The 12,133-nt window shown below is 41.0% G+C and overlaps 1 protein-coding gene across 5 annotated transcripts in view; it reads right to left on the reverse strand.

Moving 5' to 3' along the window:
* The window catches only part of LOC127428483 (neurexin-2-like), a 574,215-nt gene that overhangs the window by 346,770 nt on the left and 215,312 nt on the right, over nucleotides 1-12,133 (reverse strand). For all 5 annotated transcript variants that reach the window (XM_051676890.1, XM_051676894.1, XM_051676891.1 and 2 more), the window contains exon 6: nucleotides 7,781-7,942. In XM_051676890.1, coding sequence (XP_051532850.1) covers nucleotides 7,781-7,942 — 162 coding nt within the window. The remainder of the gene's footprint in view (nucleotides 1-7,780; nucleotides 7,943-12,133) is intronic.

Genomic DNA, 12,133 nt, shown 5'->3' on the forward strand with positions numbered 1-12,133 from the left:
CTGTCACTTACTCCCCACCCCCGATTTCTAGAGAGGAAATCCACAACAGCCATCTGTGCCCCCGGCCAGTGGACCAACTCGAATTTAAAAGGCTGGAGAGATAGAGACCAGAGTATGTGAATGGAGTGAAGCAGCAACAATTTCCCCACCGCACACAAAGCATTTTTAATCACTCCACTCCAGCTCAACTCGGGGTTGTCCATTCCATGCTCCGTGTTCGCTCCATGGCAAGATTAGCGTCTAACTACTTCTCCACTGTAAAGTTATTTCAGTATGATTTTAAATATTACAACCCTTCATGCAGAAGATGTATTAAATTAAAATAAATACACAATACTAGGAAAAAAGCTACAATGTGCTTTATTGGAACACTAACATCAGCCCAGGACTAAATTAAATTATTTGTATAGCTTACTATTGAAACATGTCTGCAACATTCTCTGGATTTAATCAATTAAATAAATTACCAAATGCAAATAAAATGACCAGAACGAAACCAAAACATTAAATTAAATCAAAGTAATAAATTACCCCCCCCCCCCCCCAAAAAAAAAACATTATTAGGCCTGTGTATTATTACCTAATTATTGCCTATTATTTTCTATTATTGCACTTCTTTTTATTAACCTTGCCCTAAAACTTTGTGAACGAATGTTCCACACTTTTTTTTTTTGATAAGACTATCAAAACTATATGTCTAATGCAGAGTTCACTTTTAGAAATAGTAGCTTTTGGATATTTTAAAGATTTTAAATCCACCTCTCCCTGTTCGCATTTGCTGAGATTCTTCATCTGCAAATGTATAATGCATAAATTAGCCTTTGATCAAAGTCAAACTACGCGATTTTAACATTGATTAGTTCAGTTGGTGTTTTAGGTCGTTAAAAGTTCAATTCTCTTTAACGCAGGACATAATAGCCCACAGTTAAGATTGTGATGCATTAGAGTAGAATGATTATATTATTATTCAAAATATTTAATAGGGGAGAGAGAGATATATGTATTACTGACCTTTAGATTTTCTCTCCACATGTGAACAGATTATCATCGTGTTTTCTGGACATGTATTTTAGTATTTCACAATGAACCTTTGATCGTGGCAGTCACTTCCCCACTCGTGTTCTCCTTCGACATCCCATCATTAATTTTCTATATACGCCAGCTGATGTAAGAATAAAGAGATGAGACACAAGCATGTAGTTAAATCAAGCTTTACCGCAAGCTTACCTCAATAATAGGGAGCGTGAACAGAATACAGAGAGTGAAAGCGAAAGTAACCTTTGCGTAGGAAGTTGAATATTATATGTGCCACTAGATTTTAAATTTGTATTTCTTTTTTATTTATTTTTTATTTTATTTTATTTTTTTATCACATTCTTTATGGTTATATCAGAAATTCCATCTTTCCTTCATGCCAGTAGTGTTTAACACTGCTTAACATGTGATGAATCATTGCATTAAGGGCCATAACAGGTGTTGTGCTTGTGATGGAGCATTAGTGATACGCTCTTGAAGTGAGAGAAAACAGTGGTGCTCCAATTTTTTTAAAACCCACTCCTCGCTCCAGGCAAAATCATGCCGCTCCACTCCTCGCTCCGCTCACTAACTCTGCTAGATACCAACGGGTGAAACACGTATTGGTATCCTTCATGCGATGGAGCCACCGGAAGGGGGCATGGTCCGAACAGAAGGTGAAAGCACACCCTAACAGACAGTAACAACTAATAACAACTCCCCCCAAGATGTGTGTTGTCTTTTTATAATAGTGTGAGGGTGAGGTGAGGACCACCCATTTGATAGCCAAACACTCCTCCTCGATGATACTATATTAGTCTCTCTCAACGAGTGCTTGCAACTAATGTACAGCATGGGATGCTTCTACCCCTCCACAATCTGGGATAGTACCACTCCCAACCCCCTGTCCGATGTGTCCGTCTGCAAGATAAAAGGGAGAGAGAAGTCAGGAGAGTGCGATAATTGCCCGCTGCAGAGTGCAGATTTTACTTGCGTGAATGCCTGCTGACACTGCTCCGTCCACTGGACTGGATCTGGTGCCCCCTTTTTAGTAAGATCCATCAGCGGGTTGGTGACAGTCAAATAGTTTGGCACAAACCAAGGATAATAGCCAGCCCCAGGAAATGTCTCACCTCTTTTTTGGTTTTAGGTCTCGTGCAAGCTGCAATCGCTGTGGTCTTATCAATTTGGGGCCGCACCTTCCCATGATGGAAGATACCATACTTCCACCCGTCCAATTGCAGTAGATAGGCAGCGGCATGCGATCTGAGAATTCTGTGTATGTGCTACTAAAATGTAGCCGTGGCCCCGAACAAACTAAAAGAAAGGGTGACAAATTGGTGTAAGCCAAACGGTGTGGAAAATTCAGTTTTTTAAACGGGACATGGGAGTTAAGGGAATATGCCAATATCCCTTTGTCAAATCCATTGTCGAATAAAGGCGAGCTGCGCCTAACCAATTGAGCAGTTCGTCAATCCGAGGCATTGGGGATGCATCAAATTTAGACACCGCATTGACTTTTCTATAATCTACGTAGAAACGGACCGAATCGCCACTCTTCGGAACCAGCACCACCAGGCTGGCCCAGTCACTGTGGGATTCTTTATTTACCCCATAACTAACATGGCCTTTAATTGTTCCCGAACCACTTTTTTGTATTTGGGTTATCGGTAGGGACCACTGCGTACACTACCCTTGGGGTGGTTTCGATATGGTGCTCTATGAGATTCATATGACCGGGAAGAGGTGAGAACACATCAGAGAATTCTCCTTGCATCCTCCGTGACTTGTGACGGTGAGAGGTGGTCTCCGCAAGTGACTGGGGTGACTCGATCTGTGGCTTTTAATTTCACCTCCGGTCCGAGCTCCTCCCTCTCCGGAACTACTGTCGCCAAAGTCACAGGGACCGCCTTTCTCCACAATTTTAGGAGATTGAGGTGGTGAATCTGACGTTCTCCACCTCTATCCATTCGTTTAACCTCATAATCAATTTCCCTGACTCGCCGTGAGACCTCAAATGGCCTTTGCCCCTTGCCGAGTAATTTAGAACTCGATGTGGAGAGTAATACAAGGACTTTATCTCCCAGTGCAAATTCCCATAGCAAAGTACCCCTATTATACAACCTGTGTTAATTGCCCCATTGTGTAGAGTTTTGCTCTCAGGTCAAGAACGTATTGAATTTAGTTTTTGCTGTTTGAAGGTCCCTCCTCCCAATTTTCCCGTAGGATGTCGGGTATGCCGTGCGGTCAATGCCCGTACAATAATTCAAATAGGGAGAACCCCGTGAAGGCTTTTGTGACCTCTCGTACTGCAAATAATAGGGGCTCAAGCCACTTGTCCCAATTTCAAACGTCTTCATGCACAAACTTATGAATCATATTCTTTAGTGTCTGAGTAAATCATTTAACCAACCATCCAACCGGCCAATAGAAACGGGACATCAAACGGTCTAGTGTTTTTCCCTGCCCAAACTGACCCACCATCGGATTATATTCAGCCGTCTGGAATAACATTTCCCGACGGCTCTTCGGTACTAACAATTGGGTTGTATCCTCCTTTGTCTGAGTGTCCTGCATCACTTGATACAACCGATCTTTAATAATTGAAAAATACGGATATGCAAGTGCAACCTCTGGCTGGAGGCGTTGACCATCAATCACTTTCACTTGATCAATGGCGTGCCTAAGGGTCTCGTCTCTTAGCAGGGAATCCTATAAGGGCTGGGGAAGCCAGGACTTCCCCCTCCCTTACGTCCTCCTGATGTGGTGCTGATGCCCTGGCTCAACCTCCCCAGCCAGTGAGTCACACACCACACACCGATACACTTTATTGCAGGACCCATCCACACACATTCCCCTTAATAAGATACCAGCCAGTTCGTTCCCAAGATTAGTGGATGGGTGAGGCGAGAATTGACCGCAGCTTTGAAACCATGTTTTTGTCCCTGAAATTGAATAGTGACAGTCACTACAGGGTCATTTTGGATATTCCCATGCACACACCTTGCCTACATCTGCCGGCTTGTATCCAAAGCCTCGGAATGAACCAAGCTTTGGTGAATGGAGGTTTGATTACAACCTGAATCCACCAAGGCTTGATATGTATCCCCCTTAAGACTCACAGGTATTTGGTACGCTTCTGTTCGATTGGGGGTGGCCTGTGGCACATCGGGGACCCGGACCAATGTCTCCACCTCCATCGTGAGGCATCGGTCCTGGAAATGCCCAGGTTCCCCGCAGATCCAGCAGATTGGCCCAGACCTCATGCCTACACCCGCGGCAGCAGATTCACTGATCTGTGGGGGAAAGCTGAGAGAGTTAAGGAAGACCAGCCGACCGGGAAACCGGTTTTGGGGTAGAAATTCAGTTTCCAGGGAATAGGAATAGGGTGAGAGGAGAGAGAGGAGGAGGGAGGAGAGAGATAGGGAGAGAGAGAGAGAGAGAGAGAGAAGAAGAGGGCTTGCTGGCCCCCGAATACGCCGCCGTGTGGTCCTCAGCCAGCTGGACCGGCCCATCCAGCGACGCCGGTGTCCCTTTCGGTAGTCGGGCGATGAACTGCTCCAGTACCACCAGATCGAGTATCTCCTCAGTGTCATGATCTTCAGTCAGCAGCCACCTTCTGCAGGTGTCACAGAGCTGTCAAGCGAATGCGAACGTTCGGCTGAGCTCGCTGAGCGTCAGCGAGCAGAAGTGTTTGTGTTGTTGCTCTGGGCTTTGGCCAACCCATTGCAGGATGGCTTTCTTCAGATCTTCATACACCAGGAGGTGTGACGCAGGTAATTGGTGGGCCATGAGTTGGGCTTCCCTGGACAACAGCGGCATGAGGTGGGTCACCCACTGAGTGCTGGGCCAGTTCCATGCTCTAGCTGTCCGCTCGAAGAGCTCAAGGAATGCCTCCGGGTTGTCTTGAGGTCACATCTTCGTCAGCATGACATGTGGTACGGCCGTAGATGGGTCCGGGGTTGCGCCTGAAGACCCCTCCTGGTGTACCAAGCTCCATAGCACCTGCCGGTCCTCCGCTTGAGCCTGGAAGAGCACCTAGAACCGCTGCTCCTGTTCCAGACGCAGCTTAAGCAGAGACTGATGTTAGGCTTGGTGGATGCTGGCGAGGGTCTTGAATACCTCGGTCAACGGCGAGGACTCCATGATGGTGTTTTCTTCCTCCCAATTCATGGGTTTCAGCACCACTGTGATAAGTCTTTAGCTTTTTTAGGAAGGAGGAAGTGGGATCCGGATACACAATCCAAAGTAAGTCCTTTATTTTTGATACTTTTCAGTATAAACGCACACTAATTACTTTTCAGCACTGCTGATCACACACCCAGTCAGGTTCATATGTCGCTCTCTCTCTCTCTCTCTCCTCCGGCGATCTGGATTGCCATTTTTATCCCTCTCCACTCTCACTGCAAACACAAAACAGCTGTTAGAGGTGATTTCCCACAGGTGTCAATCCATACCGTTCTGTCTCTCCCAGCCTCACTCTCTGCAAACATAGCTCGGCCATGCCATCACCACACCTTGAAATATTAAACTTTGTTTGGGCTATGTATATGAAGGAGAGGTGTTCTATTCGTTTTATAAGCATTCTGACTAATGCCAGGTGAATGATAAAAAAGGGTGAAAAATCCTATAGCTTTACTGTACAATAAGGGAGAGTTCCAAGCCATATCTACGGACCAGAATATTACAGAGACTTGGGGATGGGCTCTTCTGACTTGGACCAGTAAAAAAATACCTAGCAACCACCCAGAACATCCTAGTAACCAAAAAGAAACCAAGCACAATACCCTAGCATTGTGGTGGCGACTTTCGCACGGGCAATATCACTCACATTTTCTTCTGAAATTGTAAAAATCTAATTTTAACAATAGTCTCACTAGAGGAGGATCAAAAAATAGCTTTATTTTTCAAAGGCAAGATCTCAAATTAAAAGTACCATGAGGAACAAAGAAACAAAGTTCAACAAACAATAGAAATTAAAAAGGACAAGATCTGACAAATGACTATAGACAAAATGGTTATCGACAATATTCCTTTTTTTCCAGGATATTACATTTTATTTTTTTCCATTGCATGTAATGTGAAAAATGAAAATATACCTAACTTTGATGAGTTGTAAAAGTACATGTAAATGTTTTTAACACATCATTTAGCAGACTTTTTTTAAGGTGACTTTTTTTCATGCAGAAGGCTCAATCAGAATATTGGGCATATACGTACAATAACAAACTAGCGAACTAGTCTTAACAAAACAAAGTTAGACACAACTGACATGGGGAAACAGGGAATGACAAACAATAAACATGGGACAAAGTGCCTTCAGGATAAAAGAGACAACACCAAATCAAAACAACAGACTAGCAAGACAGAAACAAAACAACAACAAAAAAGACTAGCAAAAGTATTACAGTGATGTAGATGTGAATATATGTCTTTATCAAATCCTTAAGAAGGGAATACTGAATCTTCTGCTGAAAAGAGCCACTGATACTAACTGTATGGTTGAGTAGATAGAGACGAGTGGTGATTAATAGAGTCCAGGGTCAACGAGACAGAGATGGAGAGTCTGGGACTGTCGAATGGGGATCCATAGAGGAAATCAATTTTTAATTTGGCTGTCAGGATAGTAAAGCTGAAACTTCAACAATATAGACATGACATAAATTATGGGACATGCTCGGAGGAGTGTGAATGGATGAGAAAGAGAAGGAGAGGGAAAAGGACAGATAAGAAAAAGGTAAAAAGGACAGACACTCGTGAAATACAAAGAACATCAATGGAGGTTTGTCCAACTGGAGAAACTATGCCAAAACTAGGTCCTCTTTGGCTATATTCACACAACTGTAGAATTGTGTTGTCAGTAATGTTTTAGGGGCCGTTTACACGACAACGTTTTCAACTAAAAACAGAAAACTTTTTATGTGTTTTGGCTGTTCGTTTACACGACAATGGCATTTTGGGGCCTGAAAACGCAAACTTTTGAAAATGGGTTTCAAAATGCAAGTTTTTGAAAACGATACAGTTATCATCTCCGAGTAAACATACAAAAACGCAAATTTGTGAAAACGATGACGTCATGCATATTACGTGTTCTGTCAATAGGCATGCGCGTGAGTACTTCATAAAAACGTGCAAGACATTCAAAACTACAATGGCGGACTACAGGACTGTGTTTGTGCTGCTCAAGATTTTGAGTCTCTTGATGCTTCTCCAGCAAAGCAATTGTAGTAATAAAGCAACCTCATCATCTGTCCAGACAAAATTGCTCGATGCTTTCGCCATCTTCATTATTTGTACTCACCGCTCTGTGGAAGAATACTTAAGTGCGCAGGCGCATAGTGTTTCTTTACAAAGTGACATCGCCAACTACTGGCCTGGCATGCATAATACAGCCTTTTTAGACGTTTTTGCAGATCCGTGTGAACGGGGATCGTTTTGACAACGTTGTCGTCTGTATGCGAAACTTTTCAAACTTCATGGAAACATTAAAATGCAAAAAAAAAAAAATTTTTTTCCAATTTTAGTACATCGTTGTCATGTAAACGTACCCTTAGAGTGCTAAATAAAGTTACGCATATTTAAACCAAACTGACTAAATTTTCAGGACTTCACTGAAACCAGACTAGACCACTAGTTGTCTATCATGTCATAAATTGCGATAGCCACCCTGTGCGTAGCCTTTGAGGAGATCTGAACCAGCCTGCTATATTTGCTTCCACAAGGCAAAATAAAGAAAACATTCACAACGGTTCTTAAGTGCACTTACATCTTTGAGGCAGCCCATAAAGTTGTTGCTCACTGGGGAGCCAGGCAGATCTGCGGTGTTTGGACTGCCACCCACATAGAAGAAATCATCAGAGCCCAGCATGGTGTAGTCCTCCTGAGTGTAGCCTGTGGTGGTCAACAGCCCATCCACTGATATCGTTACCTGTATGTATAAAGGCCAGGGAAGGTTGGACAGAATAAAAGAGAGGGAAAAAAAGAGAGCGTGGGAAATCTTTTGATTAAGTAACAGCTGAATTCAGTCTTCTTTTAGGACTCAAGAAGTTCATCTAATAGCCCTTTTCCACTGAAATAGGGCTGGTGCTGGAGCCGGAGCTTGGCTGGGGGATCTGCAAACCTCTCTCATAACCTGGCCACAAATAAACATAGTGCATCACGGTCTTTGTTTACGAGTCGTATGAGTTTTGAAAACATATTTGATGTATTTCAAACCAAAGTAATTTAAATCAGGGTACGTAAATTATATTGTAAAAGTTGTTTATGTTGCAACTGTCAAAACTTATAACAAATAAAATTCATAGCAATCAATTCATACAGTACAAATGATACTTATAAATAAAACTGCATGGTAATAATAACATTCTTTTAGGCAGATGGAAATTAATGTGACAAGAGTCAGACAAGTTTTACACAAGTTTTGAAAACATATTTTAACATCCATAATTACTTGGTTCAGCATTTTTGTGCCATCACAAACTACTTTTGATGAGGTCAGAAGTTATTTAAATTAATGGGTGTTTCTTCAACTTCAGGCACTTTCACATCCCAGGGATGTTTTTTTTATTTTTTCCATTAAAACTGATTTTTTTATTTTATTTTATTTATTTATTTATTTTTTATCAGGCCTTCGTTATTCATTCTGGTGCTTTTGTCTTTTATGTATATATTTTATTGTTTTAGCCTTGTCCCAGAGCCAGACTTTCAACTTTAAACTATGAAAATCCATTATAAAAATGTAAATTCTTAAACACTTAAAATTATGAACATTTTAATAAAGACTGAAATAATCAAACCATTTCAATGTTTAAAAAATATTTTTATCAGTCAAAAAAAATAATAATTACGACAATCCTACAACTGTGACGTCATTTGCACCACAACAAACATTTTTTTTTTTCATAAGTTAGAATACTCGACAAAAGTATCATACAAGAGCATGCTTAAAATAAAAAAATTAGAAAAGTGATGTTTGAAGAAAACAAAAGAAAATTAAAGGTACCGTATTTTAATTAAAGTCGCACCTGGTCAATATCACATTGTTCAGAAAGAAAAAAAAAAAACAGATAAGTTGCATCTCTGTAAGTTGCACTAATAGAGGTTTCAGAAGGCAGGCATTAGGAACTAGAAGCAGCCGTCTTGACTTCCCTTTAGCCCAGGTAGGCATAGCTGCAGGCCGGTGATCTCCAAATGGGGGCAGAATCTCCAAAAGAGGGTGGGGTTACTCCAGAAGGGGGTGGGATTCCTCCAAAAGGGGGCTGGACTAACTCCTAAAGGGGACGTCACTTCCACTCACGGTTAAGGAATGGGTTAGGTTAGGGGCTCCATATATCTTTGCTGGCGGTTTGGAGCTCCTGCCCCTTTTTGAAGCTCTGCCTGCAGCAACTTTAAGGCCACGCTATACTTCAAATTTGACTGAACGCTCATCATCTTCGTACAGTCGAATACGAGCCTGTCAAAAGTATACTCCATATAACTATGCACGCATATACAGGCGGTTGGCGCATGCACACTACGACTGCTATGGGATACTGGACTATTTCTCTTCAAGAGTTTATATCTATAAAGATGTCTTTATATTCCTTTAGACTTGAGTTATACAAATGCAGGTATCTCCAGACCTCCTCACACACGTTCTTGACGTGCACATCCACTGTTGTTGTTTTTATCTTCATCTCCTTATGTTTAGCGGCAAATACATCTTTTAGCACTATACTTTGTAAACGCAACATTCTCTGAATTGGCTACTTCAAAACCTTCTACCGTCTCTATGACTGATGTTTTAATCTGTTTGTGGGTAAGTATACAGTATGTGTTTTGGTGTGCAGCGTGTTTGACCGGCCGACATCAATTACGTATCCGAATGCGGGAGACAGGAAACTCAACCTCATGTGAAGAAATTTGATCAAATTTGGTTTGTCATACCAAAGTTCAAGCTTGGTGAAATCTAAACTGTGAATCTGGGTGACGTGTGACCAGTAGAAGATCGAAACGTCACACACTGACCTCTTGGCTCAATTCAAATGTAACATGTTTCAAAGCTGTGTGTTTTTATTTTTGCTGGAAAGTGAGTAGACAGTATTTTCTAACATTTTGAAAATTATATTATTTGTTATTTGGGTCAATGTTATTAACTAAAACCAGAAGCTCTACCGTGTGACATCACATCCTGGTCCATTGCGTTGTCTAAAATCATTTACATGTTCAAAGCCTGTCAAATTATGCAAACATTTTGAAAATATTATAGTATTGTGTGTATTTAGGGTACATTAAATGTCAGCTATGAAATTAGTCTTACAAAAACAAAGGAGTTGACCATTTTATTTCAAAAAGTTTAAAAATGTCATTTCTATCACCTTCATTTCCACCACAGAATTCTATTAAACACAATACCGAATTTGACAATGAAAAAAATGTACAAAAATAAATGCCAAATCTCATGTGATGCATGTGCATACAATGTTGGGCATTGTTAGTAGACAAATTAAATAAACTAGTAAGAGTGTGAAAAATACTTTAACAAGACTACTTTCTAGAAGTCCACAATAAAAGTTCCAAAAGTTGAAAAAACACCCATATAATGAATTTCAAATATATATTGAATACAATTCATAGCAATCAATTAACACATAACGCCTCTGACATTAGTTGTTTCTGGTTGGAGACCAGCAGGTTGTAGGGGCCAGTACAAAGCCATTTTTTTCTGACCTGGAACTGCCTTTTTTTTTTTTTTTTTTTTTTTTTGGTGGGGGCACTCAGAAAGGTTCCAGATTGGGCACCTACCCCGGCACCAGCACCCTATCAGTGGACAAGAGGTATAAGAGAAACCTGGTGTGTTTCACGTGGGGAAATCCTCTGGTTCTGTAGGCATACATTAAGGAAGGACAACCCATTTTTATGTCTGCTATTGCTGCTTTCTGAATGAGAGAATGCTCATGTCATGTGTGCTTGGCTGTGCACTAGTCAGTGTTGGAGAGGAGAGACAGGAGGGGAAGGTTTATGGTTTCAGGAACTGGGAGGACTTACTACATGTTGAGTTGGTTAGCAAGTGATGTTAAAGGTACAGTATTAGTATAAAAGGGGGAGTGTGGATTCAGACACAAAAATGGTTGTTAGTATAATAGAGGTTGGATTTAACTATGTTAGTGGTCAATTCTGATAAATTACTGGATTAATTGTACACATTTTCTGAGAGATGTCTTGAAAAGAAACATTTTGGTGGTATTGAGATAGCGATAGCTTTTAGTTTGGTTAATACACAAGCCATGCATGATGGTTAAGACATCATGGGCAACAATTTCAGGATGCAACGTGGGAGCCAGCATGGCAGACTCATGAAATCACAATCACAATATAACCATTTTCACTTTAATCTATAGCAAAGCCAATACACTATATGCCAAAGACTGCTTTCATTTGCACATCTGGAAATGTTAAAGTATGTAAACCTTGGCAGACATCAAAAACAGGTGGTGTTCTTATAGTCTTTATAAGTACTCTGCTTGAGGTGTTTCTATGCCGACAGAGAGCGAAGATTCAGATTCCTAACACAGTGAAATATTCCTTAAATATTATTATTACTGTGGGCAAGTAGGCAAAACTTGAGAGAACACCAGTTATTTGCTGCAAATTATAGATGGCTTGAATTGCCCTGAAATTGAAACCCATTGTAGTGTCCCAACCTTAACCAGAGAGAGAGCAGATATAGCAAGACATGGAAATGAAGAAAAAAAAAAAAAAAAAGAAAAGAAATTCTGCGTACAGCACCACAAACAACAAAAATAGTTAGCCACTTATGCAGTGCCAGCAAATTAGGCAGGTGCATGATGGTGATATGAACAGAATACAGTATATGCAAAACAACAATCTTGCACATGCTGGCTAAAAAGTGGCACATGCCATCGGCGACTTCATTAATCAAGAAATGAATGACAAAAATCAATAAAACAACAATACAACATGAAGAAAACAAGATGTACTGAAGGGAGTTGTGTTTTGCCACAGGAAGAGAAGGGTAAGGGGAGGTCAGTCTATTCTCTGTTCCCCAGACAGAGGGTTAATAATGGCTGCATGGCAGCTGGTATGAGGCAGCAATCATTTTTATCCAATTCTGTCATTT

Source organism: Myxocyprinus asiaticus, chromosome 38 (genome assembly GCF_019703515.2).
Source record: "Myxocyprinus asiaticus isolate MX2 ecotype Aquarium Trade chromosome 38, UBuf_Myxa_2, whole genome shotgun sequence".
Taxonomy (NCBI): Eukaryota; Metazoa; Chordata; class Actinopteri; order Cypriniformes; family Catostomidae; genus Myxocyprinus; species Myxocyprinus asiaticus.